Raw genomic sequence first — 25,706 nt, 5'->3', positions numbered from 1 at the left:
ACATGACCGGTGTCCGGTTAATATTTTTGAAGGAGTGAATAAACAGACAAAAGGACACCTGCTGAGTTCACTACAATGATAAAAACTATTCCTTTACTAAGGGTGGTGTTTTGTGCCAAAATGAAACCTCGACATGGGTTCAGTGAGCTCATCCGGCTGGTTAGCAAGGGACCCTCAGCAGGGGTTTCAGAGCTGTGGGGAGTCAGTGGTTCGACATCTGATATCTCAGTAGCAGTTCAACACTGTTTACTGAGCAGCTACTACAGGCCAAACATTAGGTCCAGCCAGGGGACAGAATGCTCTCAATCACATGGAGCCCGTTGCCTTGGCGAAGGTGGCTGTGGGCAGCACACACAGGATTCAATTGTTCAAAAAAAGGGTGTAAGTTCTGTAGCAGAAGCTGCTCAAGGTCTTCGGGAAGCAGGAGGAGGGGTCGAGGCTCAGTCTGAGAGCGAGAGATGGAACAGGGACGGTATCTGGGAGGAGACATCTGACCTCTGGCTTCAGCCACGAGTGGGGTGAGTCCCTGTGCTGGGGAAGGGAGGTTGGGAGGACTTCTCAACAGAGGGAGCAGACAACAGCCACGTCACAGCACAGTCACAGGAGCAAACACAAGCAGTGTTATGTCACTGGCATGGAAAAGGTGAGCGCCCAGGTGAGCTAGAAGGTAAGTGGGTGCCAGATCATGTGACCTATTTAGTCATTATATTTTGTGAATGTCACATGACTTTTATCACTTATATTTTAGGGCAATGAAGACTAAAGCAGTAACTGGAAGCAGCAATTGTGATTGTGTTAGCTTAGAAGGGGTTACTATGGCCCGGCGGGTGTGGCTCAGTGGACTGGGCGTTGCCCCATGGACTGAGAGGTCCCGGTTCGATTCCTGGTCAGGGCACATGCCCAGGTTGCGGGATCGATCCCCAGTAGGGGGCGTGCAGGAGGCAGCCGATCAATGTTTCTCTCTCACCAGTGTTTCTATCTCTCTCCCTTCCTCTCTCTCTAAAAGATCAGTAAAATCTTTTTTTTTTTTAAGTGGTTACTATTTAAGTGATTTTATCATTATACTTCCAAATACCTAGGTTTTGTTGTCCCAGTTTGGTCTGGATGGGACATGAATTAAGCTATAATTGCAAATCCCCCAACTGGAAAGTTACTGGCTCCTCCTTAGCAAGTGCCATCTGCCGTGGCACAAACAGAGTTCTTTCCTGAATTAAGAATAAGGGCAAAGCCTTGCTATCTGTGATGTTGTGAATTTAATAACCTGTCTTCTCTTTCCTATTTACTGGCTCTGCACTGCAAATGTGTCTCCTCATGAATCTGCCTGAATGAAATCACGCCGCCCAGGGGATGAGCCGCAGCATCTCCTCGTCTACACGAGCACGTGCTGGGCCCTACTCCACAACGTCCGCTGACACCCACGACTCCTGCACCGGCAGAGGGAAGACACGCAGCTGCGCGATCCCAGCATCGCTTTGCGGGTGTCATCCTGGAAACTGAAGCTCTCGCCAGCTGCCTCCTTAACAAGGCACCGCCTAAGGAAGTGCGCTTGAAGACAGGCGAGCGACGCCGCACGCCGACCATCTCCTGTGCTCTGCGGCTCAGCTCAGAGCTCCCACACGTGTCCTTATTACGTTTAAATTCTCAGTTACACTTCTGTATGTCTTCCTGCCCCTCACCATTTCAGAAGACAAGGGACATTTCTGCGCATCCCCAAATCATGTGACAAAACCAAGTCTTGATGGAATTCTGTCCAAATTACCTTGCTTGCAATCTTTCCTGTTGTGGATACACTTGATTTCTTTTCCATGCGGAGATATGAAACGTGTTGGGGGAAAAAAATTCTAAAAACTCACCCACACACCCTTGCCCATCCTGCGGGGCCTGAAAGCCCTGATAACAGAGGCAGCGGAAGGAGCCAGCTGTATTGTCACAAAACCCGTGACGGTCACACACGGTGTTGTTTACACACTCATCAATATCTGCAAAAAAGACACAAAACACAGACTGACAAACACCAGATATGAACAGACAGACAGGTGCTCAGCACACCCGGATTAGCATGAGATGATCATGTTTACACAGAATGAACTTTAAAAACATTTTACGCAGAAATAAAATGTTTTGATGAAAAAGTCTTAATAGACAAAACACAGGGTTCTAGGAGAACACATTTACTTTTCCCCAGGAAATGTTTGCAAACGGATATGACGGCCGTTAATTGTCACAGTGGGCATTTTCTCCATGTTTTTCATTCTTAATTTCACAGGAGAATACTATATATTCCTACAGGGGAAATATGGGAAGATATTATTCCCTGTTTTGATTGTGGTAAAAACTCAGACCTATTTGCAGGTTTGGGGACTCAAAGAAGCACTTGCCTGCCTGGGCAATGGTTACTCAGCTCTGGAGACGACCTTGCTTGATGGAGTCTAACCAGAGTTCCCATGGGGGGGGGGGGCAGAGAAGGGAGAGGGGAGGGGAGGGGAGGAGGGGGGGAGGGGAGGGGAGGACAGGAGGGAGAGGGGAGGGAGGAAGAGCAGGGAAGAGGGAAGAGGGATTGGGGAGGGACAGAGATCTGAGGAGTTCAGTGGTGCAGCCAACCAGTCCCAGTTATTCATGAGGAAAGACCTCCTATCACCAAGTACAGCCACTCAAGGTCCTCAGTGTTGATGCTGCTCCAAATGATTAACCAGTGGCCAAACTTGTAAATACATTTTGTTTTCTATAAACCGGATGATAGACAGTGGTCCAGGGCTTCACCCCCCCCCCCACCCCCCATTCATAAGAATGTTCTCACAGAAGTGATGTCTCAATGACATTACAAAGGGACTTTTAGGTACGGCTCTTCTTTGTTCTTATTCATTTTCCTTTCATTCCCATTCCCATCCTGTGTACTGTGCCCTTCCACTGGCCAGGCCTGGCCAGGCCCTCTGTCCCATCCACCCCTGGACCTCACAGTCCCAAAACACAGGTTCTGGCAGAAATAATTCAGAAAATGCAATGGCTGTATCCGAATACACCTGAAGAAGGGAGTGCGTTTACGTTCAAATAAGGAAACACGTGATAAAGAAAACAAGGGAAACTGCACGTGACAGAGTTGGGTTTTGGAAACTTGATGTTAATGAAATCGAGCTTTTCTTGTTTTAAATGTTTTTAAGCTGAGTCCAAGCCATTTTCTAAAAGACAGAAGATCCACCCAGTGATTTTCGGCAGCTGTCTCTTCCTTCCTGAAGCCCCAACACTGACACCACCGAGTCCAGGGGCTGTCTCACCGTTTGAGTGAGTGACCACATCAGAGTTCTCTCAGTCTCCCCAAGGCAAGGACACCTGCCAAGGCTAGGCCCTGTCTCCCAGCCCCCCCCCACCTCTCCTCCTCTAGCCCAGCCTGCTCAGCATCTCCCACTATTCCCGACCCCGGGCTCCTCCCTCACCGCCTTCAAACATGTTATGAAAGCCCTTGGAAAAGCGGTACTTGACCAAGACCCCTGGCGTCACCTACTACGCATTTCCATTCTTTCTATCACTGCAAAATGTCTCAAAAACTTGCCTTTATTTCCTAATATACCTTATCAGTAAAAGGGAATAACAACAACAATACTAGTATCAATAATATGGGTGCGTTTCTAGAATTAATGTGATGAAAAAAACAAAATAATAACACACATGAAATGTTACTTTTAGAACACTGACTGGCATGTAACATAAGAAGCATCCAATACATGTCAGCTATTATTACTATTATTATGACTATTCCTCCTACTCCTAATGACTGACTTACTAACTCTTTCTCAAAGCCCCTCAGAAAAACCAGTGACAGACCCATCATTAAATCTGATGGTCACTTGTCAGTCACCATCACCCTTGACCTCTAATCTGTTCAACACCCCCTTTTTTTATTTTTAATATGTTTTTTATTTTTTTAGAGAAAGAGGTAGAGAGAGATAGAAACATTGATATGAGAAACATCCATCAGCTGCCTCCTTCACACCCCCTAAAGGGGAGCGAGCCCATAACCCAGGCACATGCCCCGACTGGGAATCACACCGGGACCTCTCGGTCCATGGGATGATGCTCAGTCCACTGAGCCACACTGGCAGGCTGGGCAACACCCCCTTCTTTTCATAACCAGAGACAGACCATTATTCTCTTCTACCTGTAAGCACTCTGTCTGGCCCTCGCCTGTCCCGGCCTGAGAGGGTGGCACCCTTTCGACACTGTCCCAATTGCAATGACCACGGTCCTCGGAATGAGTCCCAATTCTTCCTCTCCAGCCAGGAATCTTCATATGTCAAGTCATATCCATTTGTAATGTCAAACTTAGCACGTCTAAAATCTACTGCACAACACTGTCTTCCTTGGAAACTGTACTTCCTGACCTTAGTGGGACAATCCCTCACCTCTTAGCCTTCCTTTTTTTTTGCCTCTATAGCATATCTCCCCAACTTGAATGGAAAATTCAATGAAATAATTTCACATGTAAAAAGAACTGAATCTCCCTTGCAGCATAAAACACAAACAAGACACTCCATAATCTGTTGAGAGATTTGCAGCGTCCGCACGAGGCTGGGAGCACAGCTCACGCACGGATCACAGCCGTGAGGAGCACCAGCACGCGTCACCAAATCACTCGGCACGGCCGCTGCTAATCTCAGACTTCCCGATGGGCATCTGTCAAGAGATTACATTGCCCACGCACCCATGGGATCTAAGGCAGTGGTTCCCAACCTTCCGGATGCCGCGACCCTTTGAGGCAGTTCCTCATGTGGTGGTGACCCCCAACCATAAAATTATTTTTGTTGCTACTTCATAACTGTAATTTTGCTACTGTTATGTCTTAGGTGACCCCTGTGAAAGGGTCGTTCCACCCCCAAAGGGGTCGCGACCCACAGGTTGAGAACCGCTGATCTAAGGGCTGGCAGGAATCTCAGAAATGCTTCCGTTCCCATTTAATTTTTTATTTTTCATTGTTGACACTGTTACAGATGTCTCCCCACCCCTTTCCCACCTCCACCCAGCCCGCCAGGCCTCCCCTGGCCGAAACCACACTGCTGTCTGTGTCCATGGGCTATGTGTATATGTTCTTTGGCTACGTTCTTCACCTTCTTTTATCCAGCACCCCGCTACCCCCCACTCTGACCTGTCCGTCTGCTCCAGGTATATCCATGCATCTGGGAGCTACCAATCATTACCACCTTTACACTGACTTCCCAGTCTTTCTCAAGGGTCCACCTCAGTTCTTTAGAATCATTTATCTAATACCCATTGGACATGTTCCTAATCAATGAACTTATTATCCACTCCCCACCTCCCATCTCCTCCATTTTTCCTATATCCCCTTCATCAGAGAATCTAACCAGTCACCAGAAATCTGTCATCCTTCTCATGCCCCTCCTCCCCGTCCCTCCCGTCTTACCATTTACCTGACTTTCCTGATACTCATACTCCTAATTGGTTTTCTGCTCTCCAGTCTTGCCTCCCTCCCTCTAATCCTTTACCCACCAAACAGAAAGCTGTGCGTGAATCCTCCGCGCAGAATGTTCAGCGTCTCTTCTTGGCCAGAGGATACCAGCACTCTCCTTAGCAGAGCACAGAGCCCGCTGCATCAGCTGGCTCCTGGCTGCAAGTCCCGCCAGAATTCCTAGCCAACCTCCTTCCCAATAAATGCTCCATGCCCACCAGTATACTGGAGTTCTCTGGAAACTCCATGGTCGCCCTGGCCGGTTTTGCTCAGCAGTTAGAGCGTCGGCCCTTGGACCAAAGAGTCACAGGTTCAATTCCAGTCAAGGGCACGTACCTCAGTTGTGGTTGGGTCCCCAGACGTAATCAGGGTCGTGTGGGAGGCAGCCAATCAATGTGTCCCTCTCACATCAATGTTTCTCTCTCTCTCTCTCCCTCCCTCCCACTCTATCTGAAAATCAATGGAAAAATATCCTTGGGTGAGGATGAAAAGAAAGAAAGAAAGAAAGAAAACTCCATGGTCTTTACTTTCTCACTGATTCTGTGCATACCCCTCCTCTCCTAGAAATTCTACCCCCACCTGCTTCGCTCAGAAACTCCCTGGAGTTGATCCAAGAGACGTTCTGTAGCAGCTCCCAGAGCAGATCCTGGGCCCCTCCTCTCTGTTCCCAGAGCACGCTGCGCCACTGCTGTGCTTATCAGGGCCACTTCTCAGAGTGGGGAACCTTCCACTGACCCTCCCAGCACCCACTTCTCTACTGAAACGGGATGGCGGCTGGCAAAGCAGCAGTGCTGGAAATCTGGTAGCTTTTCAGACCGGATTTTGGAAATAAAATATCTTGCTTTCCTTTTTATTAATTCCAGGCCATTCGATGCTGACTTGTTACTGATCGCCAGCTCAGGGACTGAATAACTGACCCTAAGGTGAGCAAGTCCTGAGACGGTTATGAATTACTGGGCGTCTCGCAGGCTCAGACTTACTGTAACAGTGATTAGCAAAGTTTAGATGAGCAATATTTTGGACTTGAATGAATAGGAAAAACGAATGTGGAATGCCTGCTGGAGACTAGCTCTTCAACAACTAGTATTTTATAAAAAGGATAGGCTGTAACTCTCAGCAGTTTCATGTTTTCAACAATGAGGTGAGGTAATAGCTTTAATAAGAAGACATTTGTTTCACTTCTCTGACTAATGGTCTGTATAAAAAAAAAACATTATTTCATTAGATTTTTCTTTGATGTGAGCGAGCTGAGATATTTTTCCATTGTTAGTTCTGTTTATAAAGAGACACAGAGAACTGCTACAATGAAGATCAACTCTAAAGCTAAATGTTAAGAAGACTTATGGTTAGATAAGAACAAAAGTCCTACCAAGGCACAAGCTTCAGAAATGGAAAGCTATCCTGTTTTTGCGGAAGTTGAATTTTGAATATGAAACTAAATTTTGAATGATCCAAATATGTTTTTCTTCTCACTTAATTAAGGGCAAATCTTCTACATCACTAAAGCAATTCTGCGAGGCATCTGTATGAACCTTGCAGGCATTATCACCAGCCACACTGCCCAAATGAGTGATGAGTGATTATCCGACCCAAATGAAGTAGGTACACAACTGTAAGAATTGCTGATTTCTCATGCAAGTTTTTGCTCTTAATATGTTACTGAACAAGGCAGATATAAATATTACTGTTTCAATGGAAATGAATTCAATAAAGAATTACACAGACCAAGGATAGCAGATCATTAATGTGAATTCTCCAATAACAACATCACATAAATGTCAGAAAGAGAAATAAAACAGGGTCCTGGGCATCTGGAACAACCAGGAGTTCATTTTGAAGTAAAGTTGTCAGTGAACGACAAATCCACACTTTGAGGGTCTTAATTGTTGATCTATCTGGTAGATCACTTTTTCTCAACCATATGCTTTTTATTTAGTATCTTTTCTCAATGGTCTAAAAGTGTTTTAAAACCTACTGATTGTTATCAGGGGTTCTCCACAGAAAGCAGAACTCAAACCATATACCCTCAATTCTCAAATAGAGATTTAAGGCAGGACACATGCTATCACCTTCTTGCTGAAGTAAGGTGAACTATGAAAAAGGGTAAAAGTATGAAAAGGAGGCATGATTTTCTAAAAAGGACTAGGGTCAGTTAAATCTTATTCACCAAAAAATTACAGCTGTGTTCAAACACCTCAACAATGAAATCCATCATAAGACCTCAATACTTCTATTAGATTCTCTGTGTTATATACAGAAAAGTATGTATATGGGGACAAAGGAGTATTTGTATACTTTTTTTTTCAGTTAAATGATTTGGTTTCCCTTCTCTCAGATACATTCCTCAGTTTTTTCCATTTAAGAAAACAGTGCCTCACCCTGGCCTATGTTGCTCCGTGTTAGAGCCTCAGCCCTCAGCCCAAAGGGTCTCAGGTTCAATTCCTGGTCAAGGGCACATACCTGGGTTACAGGTTTGATCTCTGGCCTTGGTCAGGGTGCATATGGGAGGCAACCAATTGATGTGTCTCTCTCACATCAATGTTTTTTTTTCTCTCTCTCCCCTCCCCCTCTCTAAAAATCAATGGAAAAAATTTCCTCCAGTGAGGATTAAAGAAACAGAAAAAAGTACTTATTTTTTGTACTTTCTTAACATGTCCTATCTTTTTCTTTACTCTGAGCAAGACACATGTACTGTTGGAGGAAGCAGCTCACTGACGAGCCTTCTGTCTGCTTCTAGGGAACGCGAGAGTGATGGACACAGAGCCCCCGTCTTAGTGAATGGATCCTTCACAGAAAAATCCCCAGTTATTGTGTGGTCCAGAGGGAAAGCCTTCCTGTCATTGAAGAGTTTTTAGATGAATGATATGGTTCGTCTCAACTTGAGGGGACTTGGAAGCTTTTCGGTCTGAAACCGTTCATTTTAAGAACCAAACACTGCGGCCTAGAGAGGGCAGAGACTCGCCTCCGGCTATGAACCAGCTGGTGGTGGAGCTGGCGTTGGAACAGAGCCTAGTGAGGGAACGGTCGGAACCCCAGCCTGTGGCTCCACCCAGCACGTCCTCTTGCCTCCCACCAGGGCAATGGCCACAGAAGGTCAGGCCAAGAGGATGAACAGAACCAACCAAACTGCCAGCCCGGCCAGCACTGTGGAGCTATTCACTGTGAACAGGGGTCCGAGAGCAGCTCCCCGACCCATCACTGACGGACCTGCAGTTTAAACCAAGTACACTCATCTTGTCTTTAAATGCCTGGCTGGTGTGGCTCAGTGGTTGAGCGTCGACCCATGCACCACGAGGCCGCCAGTTCGATTCCCGGTCAGGGCACATGCCCAGGTTGTGGGCCTGATCCCCAGTGGGGAGCATGCAGGAGGCGGCCAATCGATGTTCTCTCTCATCGATGTTTCTATCTCTCTTTCCCTCTCCCTTCCTCTCTCTCTCTAAAATCAATAAAGAAAAAAAAAATTTAAACAAGGCCTTGTCATCAAGTATCATCATACTTGGAATCTAAACATCCGACGCATTGTAGTGCTGAAGATGACACTTTTCTAGGCGACCCCGGGAGGAAAGGTCGTCGGGCATCGAGGGTGCAGAAGCCGCAGGAGGTCCCAGGACCACGTCTAGCTTTGGTGTTCTCTGGACCTCTTCCTGAAAAAGGAAGTGATCCATTATTTCAGCCCAGGGCCTCCTGACCAACTGGAACTGGTTAAATATCTGGTGCCAGAACCTTGGGGAAACAGAGCCAAGGAGAGGGGCTTCCACGGGAAGGGAGCCGGGCGCCTGCTCGGGAGGCGCAGCCCTCACGCCTCGTGAAAGGAGGGAGCAGACCCGAGACGGCGCGTCCCCACCAGACGCGAAGCGGGGCTGAGCTACGTGGAACCAGCTGAACCGCTGCCCAAAGGAATTTTTAAATGGCATGGCTGCTGGCCCGAGAGGGATTAAGGTCTCTCTCCCAGCAGCGGAGGAAGCCAGGATTAACGGAAGATGAGTGCGAAGCCTAAAGAAAAAAATAAAATTTAGCCAATAGGAAATTAAAAACTGGATCTGGAGATGGTCCAGACAATACAATAGGATATGGAAAGAGCCTTTAAAAATCAGTCCGCTGAGGTCTGGCAACAGCGACAAGGCTGAAGAATATGGGCTTCGTGGAAAATAACTTCATTCTGGGAATGGGGATGAGCCAGGAAGCAGAAAAAGACGACGTCCTCTGTGGAGTGTGACGGCCACGCTGTTGCCTGACAAAGGGGGGGGTGGGGCTGGGGACCTCAATGGTCACAAGTATGTTTTGAAAGCTACCGAACTAAGATGAGCAACAGAAATGGCAGAGGTAAGAAGGTTATTTCAAGTCCAACTTTCTAGCACAGAATTTCTAGAAAACAAGGCTGGCCAATGAGAGATCCCTTTAAAAAAAAAAATTGAGGCTTGAAGTTAACTACTTTAAAAAAGATTTACTGAAACTATTCTGTGACAACCACCTCGAGCAGCCTCCCATGTGGTTTCTGGAAACAGCTAGAAGTTCTAGAGAAACGAAATCAAAACTTTGCTTTGCTTTAACTAACAGCATGTGGACAATGTGTATTCACCATTCATAAAATCCTAATGGAAACCACCCTAAAACCGCACACATCATCCTCGTCATCTTCTCCAAGAGCATGAGACATCCTCCATTACCTCCCACACCCAGTCCTCATGCCCTTTTAATTTTATCTCTCGGTTCTGTCTTCAATCTCTCCGCCTCCTCTCCATCCTCACTCAGGGACTCGCCATCTCTCCCCAGAATCCCTGCAATGGCCTTTCATCTGGGTACTGTCTTCCAGCCCCTTGCTGCCACTCCCAACCCATCCTCCGTAATGAGGGAATGTTTACTATTTGGAACAGTCCAACCTCATCATTCTCCCCTTAATCCTCGGCGGTTTTCTCCATGGGGAGCTCTTCCACACGTAGCTTCTCAAGGGATTTGCTTTTCTAGCTGGTCCCATGCCCCTAGGTTCCAAGGTTATGCTCCTGGGTCTCCCCTAATCCTTTGACCACTCCCACATCATTTTTTTTATTTGACCCCCAGATTTTGAAGTTTCATAGTGTCTAGTCCTAGGTCACCTTTTCTTCTCATTATATGATGTCTCTTAGTGGCCTCACTCAGTCTAATAGATCCAAACGCCATCTACAGCTGACCACTCCCAGGTGCACCTCCAGCCCAAACTTTCATCCAAACGCTAGATCCAACTTAATCCAACAGCCTACCTGATGCACCTACGTGAATATTCCACAGACAACTGGACTTGAAAACACCTAAATCATACTCTTGATCTTTAAAAAGAGTTTACTTGGCTTGAAAGGATATAACTTATATAAAAGAAAATGCTGTTCATTATTATTATTAATAGCATACACATATTTTAAGTTAGAAAACCATTGCGTTTCTCAACATTTGCAACTGCAACTGAAACCAAGCAAACAAAAAAAATCAAAATCCCCAGGACAAAAAAAACCTTAAATTCTTTTAAATCTAGCCATGGATTTTATTTATTTATTTATTCTATTGCATACAAAGCTATATTTGTTTAGTTTCCAAAACTGGAAACACTGCCCAAAAGTACAGTCTCCTGAACATTAAATTCAGAGAGTCTGTTGAATGAAAAATAAAAACACTTTGGACCTAATCCCTTCCTCAACACAAATGGTAAGCTTCCAGTTATAAATGTTTTCTGTGTGAACATGGACTTTTCCAGTGTGTACAGGTAAGCACTGCATACATTTTCACCTTTTATTGTGTGAAAGTAGATCTTGGGCCAATGTGTTTCAGACCAAACTTAACTTTCGGTGCATTTTATTTCCCTTTCACACACTGTTCAGCTAAAAGTCCTAGGGAAACATTCTTTTAAAATATATATATATAAAAGCAGGGGTGAATTACATAACAAAAAATATTCCAAAAGAAGCCCCCCTCCCAATAAAAAGGAGGGAGGAAAAAGAATGAAGGGATGAGACAAATGGAAAACAAAGAGTAAACAGATTTGAACCAAATACCAGTAATTACGTTAAATGTATATGAACTAAATTCTCTAATTAAAAGACAAAGATTGTCCCTGTGGATGAGAAAAGAATTCATACTATCCTGCTCACAAAAGAAAGATTGTTCAATATGAGAACATGGAAAGGCAGGAAAAGATAAGCCATGCAAAATCTAACTGAAAGAGGTTCTGTGCCGCTACACCAAAAAGAGACAAAGTAGATTTAAAGGCAAGATGCACGGTATCAACACTTCTGTTTATTGTTGTAGTGGAGGTCTCAGAGCATGTAGTAAGATAAGGTATAATTATGGAAAGAAAAGAAAATGTTCACTACATTATTTATAGACAACATAATAATATATGTACGGAATCCTAAAGAATCTGCAGATAAACTAACAAATAACAGGTGAATTTAGTAAGGTCATGGATACAAGGTCAATGTACCAAAAAGCAAATTGCAGCTCTATACACTAGTAACAAACAATTATAGGGTGGAAAAAGTTAAATATCATTCACAACAATATAAAAATATTGAAAACCTAGGAATAAGTCTAAATAATATATGACTTTACACACAAAAAATTTGCAACAAAACACTAATATAATTAAGACAATATGTTATTGGTGCAAGGATGGACAGATACACTTAGGAAGAAGAAACAGACTCATAGAGTTGATTCTTGAACAACATAGGTTTGAACTACGTGGGTCAACTTTTACACGGATTTTTTTTTTTCAGTAAATACTATAAGTGTATTTTCTCTTCTTTATGATTTTCTTAATATTTCTTTTTTTTCTAGCTTACTTAAGAATACAGTATATAATACATATAACAGAAAATATGTGTTAATTGTTTATATTATTGGTAAGGCTTTGGGTCAACAGTAGACAATTAATAGTCAAGTTTTAGAGGACTCAAGAGTTATACATAGATTTTTTTTTTTTACTGTCCTGGGGGTGAGTGGGTCAGTACCCCAACCCCTGAATTGTCAAGTGTTAACTGTATATTTGATTACATGGTTCATGACAAAGTTATAACTGCAGATCACTGGGGGAAGGTGCTCTTCTCCTAAATGGCGATGATCCAGTTGGACATCCTTTTAGGAAAAATGTAAATCTTGACCTCTACTTCACACCAATTGCAAAAATCAATTTCAGGGTGATTACAGATTCCAATGTAAAATATAAAACAATACAGCTTTCAGAGGACAATACAGAAGAGAATCATAATGACTTTAGGATTTGCAAAGATTACAGACACAAAAAGTACTGACCTCAAGTGAAATAATTAAAACATTGGACTTCGAGTTAAATTTAAGAACTTGACTGACTATATCTGAAGTTATCATTAAGAGAGTTGTCATACTGAGCACCTCATTTTGAAGATATTTGTTATGCAGAATTGGATAACTGAAACAATAACCAAAAAATCAATAAGGGCATGAAAAGCTGTCGAACATCAATACGCATAGGGAAATGCGAATTGACACCATGATGAAATAATTACTCAGCATGGCTTATCTACTAAAGGAATAGCAACACCAGCTGCTGACAAGGATGTGGAACTGGGACTCTCACACTTAGCTAGTGGCAGTATAAACTGATACTCAAAAACTGCCTGTGTCCATTAAACGGAGACATACAAACATTCTATGGCTTAGAAATCACACTTCTGCGTAATATCCAGCAGAAATTAGTTGACTATTAGTCAACTAAAAGACATGCTTAAGAATAGTCACAAAAATTGTATTATTCACAACAGTCCCACACTAGAAGTATCCCAAATGTCTATCAAGAGTAGAAAGGATATATACTTGTAGTGTAGTCATACAAAGAAACACTGTACAGCAATAAAGATGAGTGAAGTATTTCTATGTGTAACAACACAGATAAAGACTATAAACATAATGTTGAATGAAAGAAGCCAAATACAAATGAGTACCTACTATATGATTCCATTGATTTAATGTCCAAAAACATGAGAAACAAAGGCACTGTAATGAAGACAAAATAATGATTACTGCTGCCTGTGGGTACTGAGGAGGGGGGTGGGTAATAACCAGGAGGAGACTTGTGGGAGGGTTCAGGGGGCTTATCACCAAGTGTGCTCATTCAGTAAAAGTTTATCAAGCTCTACCCCTATGATTTATGGACTTGACTTTACACATTTTAACCAATAAAAAATGTACTAGAAAAAAAACAATCTACACTGCCATAATTCCTAATTTAAGACGATCTTAACCATTTCAAAAGCTCATTTTCTCTATTTCTTCTTCCCATTGGTAAGAGGTATATATATTAGACTAAAATATTTAAGGCCCGGCTGGTGTGGCTCAGTGGTTGAACGTCAACCCAGGCATCAAGAGGTCACCTGTTCAGTTCCTGGCCATGGCACATGCCCAGGTTGTGTGCCAAATCCCCTGTGGGGGGCATGCAGGAAGCGGCCAATAGATGTTCTCTCTCAACAACGTTTCTATCTCTCGCTCCCTCTCCCTTCCTCTCTCTCTAAAATCAATAAAGAAAAACAAATGTTTTTAATATGAAGGGATTCTGTGTAGTAATCTTGATCACCATTCCCTATCATTCCACTGTAAGCCATTCAAATACTCTGAAAAACTTCCTCTGAGTGCAAAATGAAATCAAACCCTGTTCTGTTTTTTGTTTGTTTGTTTGAATAGTAATTCAGCCTGGTCGGTATGGCTCAGTGGTTGAGCATCATCCCATGCACCAAAAGGTCACCGGTTTGATTCCCAGTCAGGGCACATGCCCAGGTTGTGGGCTCGATCCCCAGTAGGGGGTATGCAGGAGGCAGCTTATCAATGATTCTCTCTCACACAGATGTTTCTATCTCTCCTTCTCCCTCCTCTCTCTCTAAAAATCAATAAAAATATACTTTAAAAAATCATAGCAATACAGGTGAAAATAAGAGATTGTATGTAACGCAATACATCTTTCCCTAAAATTTAACTACATTTCTTAACTCCCACCACAAGTCAAGGGAGTTATTTGAATACTCTGTCCCAAAGATGCTAGTTTTTGTTTTGTAAAAGGTAATGGAGAGTTATTATGAAATTAAATACTTAATAATTTTCTTAAAATCATAACAGCATTGTTATGTATTCAGAACAGACTGAAATCTAATGTACGAGGATATATATAGGGTTTATGAATTATGGATATTTAAACAGACAATAGGAAATGGAAGCTGTTTAATGCTTGATGGGAGGTCATATTCGTTGTCAAACACTAATGATGGTCTGGACATGAGGTCTGGACCAATCCAGCTCCCCGGCCCTTGCCGGCTCCCTCTCCCGAGTCCACCTGAACCCCGGGATGGGCTCCCAGTCCCTAAGTTTGAAAGTAAACACAACTAGTAAATCTTCCTTTATATGAGGATAAAAAAGACTATTGAGTTTTTTAATATTTTAATTTTTTTGAACACCTGAAAACGTCCTAAGAATTTTTCAAGTATTTAAGTTACATCTTCGGTTATCATGTCCACTAGGCTTTTGGAGACAAGGAAGGGGGATAAGGGTCCAGACAAAAGTCCTCTCTTTATCAGCCAGTGCAATTAAGGCCGGAAATCCTGACGAACAAAATCATTTTAGATTAATGCTTTAACAAAATCCAAGAAAAAGAGTCTTTTGGCTTTTGACATGTTCAACTGTATGAACAAGCTCACACACTGAAAGACCCGGGACACGGGGGCAGTGCGGTCTCCGTGTGGCCGGCGAGGGGGCTCAGGGAGCTCAGGTCTGTGGCTGGGACAGGCCTCCGTGGCACAACAGGCGGGAGGCCTGCTGGTCGCCCCGGGCAGGGCTCTTCCCACCCAGAGGACAGGGACACGGGCGGGCGGAGGAGCCACACGAGAGCCGCTGCCTGTGGCAGATGTCGGTTCAATTACAATAAAACCTCGACATTACAGGGTAAACTCGGAAACTGAGTATCCGTGACATCTAAAGGAAAAACTAAATTAAGTTGAAAAATAGTGTATTTTTAACGAGAAACAAGATACTTTTTCTTTTCACAAAAGCCAAACCTGTAAACACATGAAGTCATCGATGCTTCCTTAGAGAAAAAGAGAATCCAAGTTTACTTTTTAATTTAAAAAGCCATTTTCTTCCTATTTCTTCCCAGTGGAAATCCACAGACTATTATATAAAAACTGAAAAAGTGAATGAGAAGGATTTGAATTTGCTACAGAAAAGAAACAGCTCTAAAAATTTAAAGAAAAAAGAAATGAGAAGAAAGCTTTTAAAAAAACTATTTCTACTCTTGAAGGTAAAAAAGAATCTTAATTTACTATTATATAATAGAGTATCACAAGAAATAGACTATTTGAATAAATCCTCCAGTGTAAATAAATTCTATGCCATTCAGAAAAAGTTCTTTAGGTACTAGTGGAAAATATCGTACACTTCACTATTTCTCCTACTGTAATCACTACTTGCAAAAGGTAGTGTGCATGACATACACATTTGTGTTTACACTGCAGAAGTGCATTTTTTTTTTTTATCCTCACCCAAGGACATTTTTTTTATCCTCACCCGAGGACATTTTTCCATTTTTTGTTCAGATAGAGTGGGAGGGAGGTAGAGAGAGAGAGAAAGAGAGGGAGGGAGGGAGAGAGAGAGAGAGAGAGAGAGAGAGAGAGAGAGAGAAACATCAATGTGAAAGGGACACACTGAGTGGTTGCCACCCGCATGATCCAACCAGGGCCAGGGACAAACTGCAACCGAGGTATGTGCCCTTAGCGGGAACCGAACCCAGGTCTCTCTGGACCGCAGGCCGACGCTCTAACGGCTGAGCCAAACCGGCCAGGACATTTTTGCATAGAGCGAGAGGGAGAGAGAGAGAGAAACGTCAATGTAAGAGAGACACACAGACACATCGACTGGTTGCCACCCACATGAGCCCAACCGGGCCGAGGACAAACTGCAACTGAGGTACATGCCCTTGACAGGAACCGAACCCAGGCCTCTCTGGACCGTGGGCCGACGCTCTAACCACTGAGCCAAACCAGCCAGGGTAGAAGTGCATTTTAAAATGCACTACTATTTTGTCTCATATTTATTTATAGCCATTAGATTATCATTGCATTAATTTAATAGTTTTATATTTTTATACCTGAGAATTGCTTAAAAATTAACCCCTTAGCCTGGCCGGTGTGGCTCGGTGGATTGAGCATTGTCCCATGGACTGAGAGGTCCTGGTTCGATTCCTGGTCACATGCCCGGGTTGTGAGCTCGGTCCCCAGTGCAGGGCGTGCAGGAGGCAGCTGATCAATATTTCTCTCTCACATTAATGATTCTATCTCTCTCCCTCCCCCTCTCTCCAAAACAATTAATAAAAACTTATTTTAAAAAAATGAACACCTTAGTCTGACTCCAGAGTGAGGCTGTACACTTTCTCTTTTCATATCGCCTTTCTTACAGGAGAAGGGCTGCCAGAGAGGACCGGGAGAAAGCCCTACGCACAGGCCAAACATATCAAACCTCAGATTCATCTTTTTGACACTCAGGCCCCAGAGGCAATATAAAATCAGCCAAAAAATAAATTCCCTTTTTTTTTCACTATTCTAATTTTTCTCTTTCCATATTCAAATAAGAGGCCAAGAAAGATCAGTTTTGAAACCACAGGAAATAGACAGTGTACCTCTAGAAATAACCCCAATGCTTGAAAGCAAATAAGCATCAGCGCTAGCTATCAGTTTATTGGCAACTGATACATGAAACATTTTAAAACTTGAAATACTGAGGGGGTGAGTGGGGCCAGTTAGTTCTAAGAAACTTGGGAGAAAACAAAGGGTAAGATTGAAAGCAAGTTATGTATAAATGAGTCACTGTATTGTATTCTATATGACTTTACATCAATTTGGGGTATAAATGTAGATCGGATACAGTAATTCATTGATACCCAGACCTGGACCTAGAACTGCCAGACAATTTAATTCACACATGCTTATGTAATATGACCGTGTCATGTATATTTTGTAAGTACTGATCAAATGAAAACAAAGAGATGTTAAATGCTCCCTCCTTGTCGGTGCCCAAATATGAAGGCAACTGGCAATAATGAGGGTAGCAGTGTTGAGAAATGTTAAAACACTAACGGTGCCCTGGCCAGTTTGGCTCAGCAGTTAGAGCGTCGGCCCATGGACCTGAGTCCCAGGTTCGGTTCCCGCTAAAGGAATGTACCTCAACTGCGGTTCGTCCCTGGCCCCGGTTGGGGTCGTGCGGGTGGCAAACAGTCGATGTGTCTCTCTCACATCAATGATTCTGTCTCTCTCTCTTCCTCCCTCTTTCCCTCCTGCTCTATCTGAAAATAAATGCAAAAATGTCCTCAGGTGAGGACAAAAATAAAAAAGCCACTAACAGTAATTCATACTCATTGAGTACATTCTGTGAGCCAGGCTCCATACTAGGTTGATGCTTGCCAACACACACTGCATATTTAATTCTCACTACAACTCCGTGTCCGTGCTATTAGAATTGAGAAAAGAGATTTAGTAACTTACCCAAGTTCACACGCCTTGGAAGAGCTCAAGTGAGAGTTCGAGCCCACGTACTGGGACCCCTCTGCCTAAGTTCCTAACCACCGCTGAAGCCAATAATGATGCAAGGTGTGCCTCAGAAAAGTCAGTCTTCAAAAAGCAGGAAAGACCACAACAGTGCACAACATGCTCAATGTGGAGTAAGTGTTTCCTGGTCGCCCAGGGTGAGTTACAAACCGTCTCTTCATCCCTTCATTCATTCACCAAATGTTTGTTGTGCCCTAATTACTCTCAATGGCACATCGTTGTGAACAAAACAGATCCAGATTCCTGTCTCATCAGCCGTAGAGTCCAGCAGGGCCGTCCGACAACCAATATACCAGACAAAGACACAGAATAGGAGGGTTGAGTGAATGTGAGACAGGGTGGTCAGAAAAGGGGTCACTGGGACAGTGACATTTGAATGAAGACATATGGTAGATGGCAGGTGACAATCCCTGCAATTATTAGTATAATAAATTTCCTTATTTTAAGCTGTTGACTGCAGCCAAAGCACACCCATTAATACTTAACCTACCTATAGGATTGTGGTGAAGATTAAATGAGAAAATGGGTATAATGCAGTTAGCATAGGGCCTGGCTCATAGCAAGAACTCTGTTATTATTATTACTATTGCTTTAATAAAGTCATGAAATCAGATATAGATGAAATATCTGCAGTCCACTCACACTAGAAGTCCAAGACAACCACACAGTAGTCCATCAGATGCTTAACAAGTAACTGACTCTTGAATCAATGTATCAAGCATTACAATGTAGGTCTAAGGTATAAAGCCGCTACTCACCACCACCTCCCATGACCTATCAAGCACTTGGGTTGTTGAGGGCATCAAGAGACTCACCCAAATAGATGCAGGAGGCTGGGTGCCCGGGCCCTGGACTGGTGGCAGTGGAAAGTGTGAGGGGTGGCTTGTCTATGTGCAAACTTCACTTTCTGGAAGTTTCATGTCTATCTTTTGGCTGCAAGGAAAGTGTTTACTTCTCCTTCTATGAACAGATGATTTTCCATAGCTCTGGGGTTGCAAAAGGTCAGCAGTGATAAAGGGCTTAGGAAGAGCCCTTGAATTTTTTGTTGTTGTTGTTACTATTATGAATTTCTCTGTACAGATGTTGCTGTATGGAAGACAACCATGCAATGCATGGAAAATATGTATTCCAGGTCCAAAAGCAGCTTATTCCAGCAAAATTTCCTCAGCTCTCTCCCTAATGATTTAAACATCCATTTTCACTCACTTCTGCAGAATTACATTCACAAAAGGAATGAGCACGGAGCACAGTAGCCTGCATGGTGGGAAGCCACTTCCCCTCCTTACCTGGAATGTTGTAGGATCCGTTTTCTTTTTACACACAGGAGAGAAAGAATCCTATTGTTAACATACGTTCCTTTTCTTTGGAAAAATAAGAAACTCGGGCTGTATTCTCTCACTAGAGTTTTCAGTTTCCGACTCCAAGACTACTAAAAAACTAATCCTTGGGCCAGGCAGCCAGATGTAATATATAATGGTGTCAGGGTCCTTCAATGTCCTACTTGGCTAAATCATTTTCAAAAATATTTTCTCTTTGGTGATAGATACAGAGTTCCATCCCCACGCCACGGAACCACCAATGGCCTTGGAGTGTGGTCAACAATGGTTTTATATTTTCTACACTGTTTGTAGAAAATCTGCCTCAAAGTCTGAAAACAAAACCACGTTTGCTCTCAATTTGTTTTTATTTCTTTGATTTGGCAAAGGGTTGCCTTTACTGTGTTTTCTGGTTCCCAATGAACACAAGATTGGCCTGAGAGTTTGAACCCAACTTCACTGAGTCTTTCTGGTATCACCGTTCCCAGTGAACATCAAGAAGCTAACGACCCTGACCCCTTGCATTTGGTCTGTTTTCCCTTTCAAATGAATGAATTAACAAGTGGTTTATAGTAGGTATCTAAGAAGGTGATGGGATGGCAGTCTCTACAGCTGTTTAACAATGGGACTTGATTCTTAAGGGTACTTTGGGCTTCTGAGTTCAGGCGGGGCATTGCAAGTCCTCTTCCAAGCCCACAGCTCTGAGTTTTTGAATCAATATTAGTGGCTTAGAAAGCAGGAGCAGAAGCTTCTGATCACACAGTCGGGGGTAGCATGGTAAAAAGTGAGAGATAAACAACATTCAGGGGAGGAAAAGGGAAAATACAGGAATAGAATAAAAAATTAAAATGAAAGCTTATGATTTTTTTTTCCTGATGAAAAATAGGTAATTCCAGAAATGTCTGATTTAAAACAAACAAACAACAAAAAAAGACTATTTTTAAGTGCAGTTTTAGTTTCAAAGTAAAATTTCACGGTAAGTTCCTATATTTCCCCAGACCCCCCAAACCCGTGCCCCCTTCCTGCGTTTCTGGGCCTCCCCACGATCAATACTGGGGAAGCGGAGTCATCCGTCTGTTACAACTGGTGGCGCAGCAGACACATCACCAGCACCAGAGCCACAGCTCACATCAGGGTCTGCTGTCTATTCTACGCTGGGCCGTCTGGACAGCAGGTTCCTGTCGGCAACAGGAAGAGCGCCTCAGCAGACAGCCTCGTGCTCTCTGGCGTATTTACCGACAGGTTCCATCACTTAGCCAGCAGACAAGCAGTTTGAAAAGGCTTCATTCGCTACTCAGACCCAGCGTTTCAATAGGGGACCTATCATTTTCTAGCATAGAATATTATATAGTTTACTTATTCGTTTACTGCCTCCAAGAAGTGGAGCTCTTTTTTGGTTCACTGACATAGCCTCAATGCCCAGAACAGTGACTGGCACATAGTGTACACTTAGTTAAGCATTTGCCGAATGAATGAATGAATGAGTGAATGAATGAACGAACGGACAAATTTACGAACAAACGAGGTTGCTGTCTAAAAGGCAGGCTTTAGGGAGTGATTTTGGTCATCGTTTGGAGGTCAGCATGAGACCAGGTTCTGTGAGCCACTGCGGTCCCTCTGCAGTGCTGGGCTTCTCCGAGGCTCCTGCTAGAGCAGTGTGGCATTCTGTGTGTGAGCAGGCTGGAAACATGTGAGGCCTAGAGATGCCTGGTGTCCCCAACCCCACGATCTGTCATACAAGCTGCTCTCAGCTGGGACGCCCCGCTGAGACTGCAGCGTGCAGAGGATGTGACTGGAGCACCCCAAAGTCAGACTCCAGGAGGCACTTCTCCACGGGGGTCAGAGAACAGACGGGGTGACACTAAGGAATCCCACTGTCCCCAGCTTCCCAAGTCTCCTCCCACTCACACAATTCTGCTAATGATGCAGAAACCAAACCAGAGTCACCTTATAAATGAGATGACAAATATTTTTCATATGGATTAAAATCCTACAATAAAAAAAATGAGAAAAAGACAACAAAAGAACTGCGATGTTTTTAAACAAATGGGTGTGATATAGAATATAAGATAGTGAGCTGAGCCCTGGCCAGTTTGGCTCAGCAGTTAGAGGGTCAGCCCGTGGACCAGAAAGACCCGGGTTCGGTTCCTGCTAAGGACACGTACCTCGTTTGCGGTTGTCCCCGGCCCTGGTTGGAGTTGCATGGGTGGTGACCACTTGATGTGTCTCTCTCATATCGATGTTTCTCTCTCTCTCTCTCTTTCTCCCTCTCTCCCTCCTGCTCTATCTGAGGATAAATGCAAAAATGTCCTCAGGTGAGGATAAAAAAAAATTTGTTTAAAAAAAAAAAAGATAGTGAGCTGAGTGGAAGAAGTAAACCTTCCCTTTGCTTCTCTACAAAGATCAAAGCTCCGGCCAGAGGTCACACAGAAGCAGCCAGTGAGCCACACTCAAGAAAGGACACAGAGGAGGTGTTCAAGCAAAAGGGCCCTGTTCACGGCGCTTCTGTGATGTCCACGTGTGGGATTTGAGGGAAGAAAACATCTGTGTATTATATTATATGTGGGGGCACATGTATATCGATAGCATATAACTATGCTATATTATTTCAATACAAAAACATAACTTTCTCTATGTACTATTTACTTATTTATCCCCAATTCCCCTCCTTGAATGCAGGCTCCACGTGGGCAGGGACGGTGTGTGTTTTGCCCTCAGAACGGTAATACTGAGGGCACAAGGTAGGCACTCTGTATGTATATGCGGAGTGAGTGAATAAATGAGTGAAATAGCTGCTCACAACCCCTTCCTTCCCACTCCACCCTAGCTGGACTTGAGATAAGACTGCGTTCTCGATGCCGTGGGGAGAAGGTGCTTCTCCCTCCCCTCCAAGCAGGTGCTCCCAGAGCAGGGAAAGGGAGCAGCTGTGCTGTCTGCATCTCTCCAGCACCTGCCGTGCCACCGACACCCGAGAGGTTCATGCGGACAGTCAGCTTCATTGTGGTCTGAGAACTGTGACCCTCTGTAGACGGCTCTTCGAGCCACGGGCCATGAGGGAAGGATGGGACTCATTCAGCCCTGCCTAGAGCAGGGTGTGCCAGCCCTGGTCTCAATGTGGCATCAGCTGCTTTACCAGAAGTCCAGACGCTGCTGAACCAGCGCAAATAAGCGTACCAGACACTTTCTCCATGTTAATTCAAGTACAGTCAGTCTTCACGTAATGTCGTCAATATGTTCCGCCACTGTAAGCGAAACAACGCCTAACGAAACCCATTTTACTATAGGCGAATTAATATATTAAACGAGAGTTAAGTTACTATGGCATCTCATCAATGACCTTGAACAGAACGACGTCATTCGAGGACCTAAGCTCCACAGTAACTCCCGATCACACGGGCAGCCAGCCGGGCCAGAGTCAGACGGAAATCTGGGCCAGTTTAATTTATTGGGTTAAGCCTGAAACAACTGAAAACCTCGCAAAGCTCATTCCAGAAAGAGAATAGCATGCCTAGTCGTCAGATAATTTCTCGTTATACTGCCGTATCAGCACGGTATTCTAAATTACCTATTTTATGACTTGTAAAACCATCTAGTTTCTGGGGTAAACAAATATGGACACGTGTCAGAGAGAGTATCCTAAGGTACAGTAATTTACAAAGCACTAGATGCTTTCTACAAACTCATTTTTAAGTTCAAGTCTTTGCCAAGTAAATGCCAAACAAAATTAGAACTGTGACTAAATTAGAGCGAATATATAACTCTCAAGTTACAGAAATCAGTATTAAAAAAGATGCAGAATCGCCCGTCCGGTGTGGCTCAGTGGTTGAGCGTCGACCCCATGCACCAAGAGGTCACTGGTTCGATTCCCAGTCAGGGCACATGCCTGGGTTATGGGCCAAATCCCCAGTGGGGGGCATGCAGGAGGCGGCCACTCGACGTTCTCTCTCATCCATGTTTCTATCTCTCCCTCTCCCTTCGTCGCTCTCTAAAACTCAATAAAGAGCCCTGGCCAGTTTGGCTCAGCGGTTAGAGCATTGGCCTGCGATCTGAAGAGACCCGGGTTTGGTTCCCGCTAAGGGCACGTACCTCGGTTGCAGTTTGTCCCCAGCCCTGATTGGGTTGTATGGGTGGTGACCACTCGATGTGTCCCTTTCACGTCGATGTTTCTCTCTCTCTCTCTCTCTCCCCCTCCCACTTTATCTGAACAAAATATCAAAAGGTGTCCTCCGGTGAGGATTAAAAAAAATAAATAATTAATTAAAACTCAATAAAGAGGAAAAGAAAAAAAAAAGAATTAAAGAAAGAATTAAAGAAAAATTACTCGGTCTAAAAGAAAAAATACATGTGAACATACATATTGGTCTATTCTTCTGGAACGACAGTCTTGACAAGCGGGCACCCAAGGCGACTTTTTATTGAACACAGTTTCCTCGTGGCACGACTACTGGCAGTTGTAAGTTGAACTGGTCTTCGGTGAAGGGAGTCCTTTCCAGGCACGGCTGAGAGCTAACTGGGGAAGCAAACCTGCCTGTGCCTGGAGCGCAGGGAAATGTGCACTCACTCTGCAGGTCGTCCTCATCAGTGACTCAGACGCTGCCACCTCTCTGAAGAACGTAAGCGTGCACGCGACAGACCTCTTTCCTGAGAGCCCTCGTCTCAGACCACTGAGTATAAAATTAACCTAAAACTTGAACCACGGAAACATGGCGTCCTTGTAAACCTCTCATGGCCACCTTTTTATGATGTTTTCGCTCTGTTTCCCAGCCTCTGATCGCTTCCAAAGCCCTCGAAATCTGCTTGCTCAAACCGCACCCCGCACTATCTCTTTTTTACTTGGAGCCAAATCTGGCATCGATGTTTTGTCTGCTCAGCAGGAGAGCCATTTCAACAATCTCCTGCTTTTTATAAGATCGGTTTATTCCTCCCAATGTAATAATTAGTTGCACATGAACCTGGTCGAGCTCCTCGGCCTGTTTCCACTGTGGTATGAGCAAGGAGAGCGGATACTTCCTGTTGCGCTCCCTTTTACAGCAAAGAATGTGGGTACTACCCTAGCCCCAGAGCAGAGCCTTCACAATTTACTCCGTTCAAATATAGCTGGGTTTGCCTAACCGACATTCTCAAAGAGGCAGATTGAAATTATGATTACGGGACTCTTCTCAGTTTACTTTTTAAAAGGTTCGGATGAATTATTCCTCAATTTATCAAATGACAGGGTCAACAAGAACATAAATCTTATGAACATAACCAACGCTGTATCCCTGCAAATATACAGAGGTTTGCAAACAGGAAGCCAACAGTGTTATCTTGATGTAATTACCTTTCAGGGCATAATAAATCCTGACAGGTAAGAAAACACACTGGCTTAGAGACTGAGGATGCCAGAGGACGAACCCTGGAAAATCTCCACTGGCAGTGGAGCGGAGAAATCAAGCAAGACATTGTTTTTATAATCAGAAGGATGGTGATGATCTATACAAAACATAATCAAAACAAGCACAGTGTCAAGTTACACCGAGGAGTGGCCAGTTTTCCTTCCGGTCTCCCGTGTGCACCTATCAGGGGTGGGGAACCTTTTTTCTGCCAAGGGCCATTTGGATATTTAGAACCTCATTCTCGGGCCATACAAAATGATCAACTTAAAAATTAGCCTGCTATGTTTGGTCAGGCTGATTTGATGAGGCCTGTGATGTCAGCTGGTCTTGGTTTCCAGCCCTATACGGCCCTTGGGTCAGATGTTCCCCACCCCTGAGTCCTAAATCATCACCTCCAGTACATTTTGACGCACTAATTCAGTACCAGTAGTGAAATCATCTGTATTTTCACCTCCATAACCTCAGGTTATCCTATTTGTAAATCCCAGCAACCCTGAGCTACGGTTTCAGGTAGGAGTCACCTTGATGCTTGGAGGTCTTCTGTTGGGACTGTCACTTAGTGTCTTAGAATCTTTGTTTTATAGAAAGCAATGTCCCTGCTGCTTTATCACGCAGTAACAAGAGAATGTATAGTTTATCTTACCTTCACATGTACGGCCGTCCACAGAGATGGCAAAGCCCTGTCTGCAGACACAGTGGAAAGAGCCGTCTGTGTTTAGACACTCTCCATGAGGGTCGCAGAGTCCAGGCTGCTCACATTCGTTAATATCTGGAATTGAAAAGAGAGTTTCAAACATTCGAAAAAAATCTGGTGTTTTTCTCTTTTTTTTCCCCCTATAATAGCAGATGTACAGTCAAGAAATCTATCACGAAATTGTCGAACACTTATTTTACGGCACGGCTACACCATTGGTACAAGTACCAGACCATAAGACAAGGTGGATTGTTAGGAAACTTTAGGTTGCATCAC

At 43.9% G+C, this 25,706-nt stretch overlaps 1 protein-coding gene across 19 annotated transcripts in view; it reads right to left on the bottom strand.

Moving 5' to 3' along the window:
* The window catches only part of LTBP1 (latent transforming growth factor beta binding protein 1), a 394,177-nt gene that overhangs the window by 69,330 nt on the left and 299,141 nt on the right, over positions 1-25,706 (bottom strand). For 16 of the 19 annotated variants that reach the window (XM_036262366.1, XM_036262362.1, XM_036262361.1 and 13 more), the window contains 2 exons: positions 25,380-25,505; positions 1,854-1,979 (listed from right to left, as the gene is read on the bottom strand). In XM_036262366.1, the coding sequence (XP_036118259.1) occupies positions 1,854-1,979; positions 25,380-25,505 (252 nt within the window). The remainder of the gene's footprint in view (positions 1-1,853; positions 1,980-25,379; positions 25,506-25,706) is intronic. The other 3 variants (XM_036262365.1, XM_036262379.1, XM_036262381.1) reach the window with 1 other exon arrangement.

The sequence above is a fragment of the Molossus molossus genome, unplaced genomic scaffold (assembly GCF_014108415.1).
Source record: "Molossus molossus isolate mMolMol1 unplaced genomic scaffold, mMolMol1.p scaffold_m16_p_15, whole genome shotgun sequence".
Classification (NCBI taxonomy): domain Eukaryota; kingdom Metazoa; phylum Chordata; class Mammalia; order Chiroptera; family Molossidae; genus Molossus; species Molossus molossus.
Note: the sequence above shows the minus strand (reverse complement) of the source record. Positions and strands in the feature narration are given on the sequence as shown.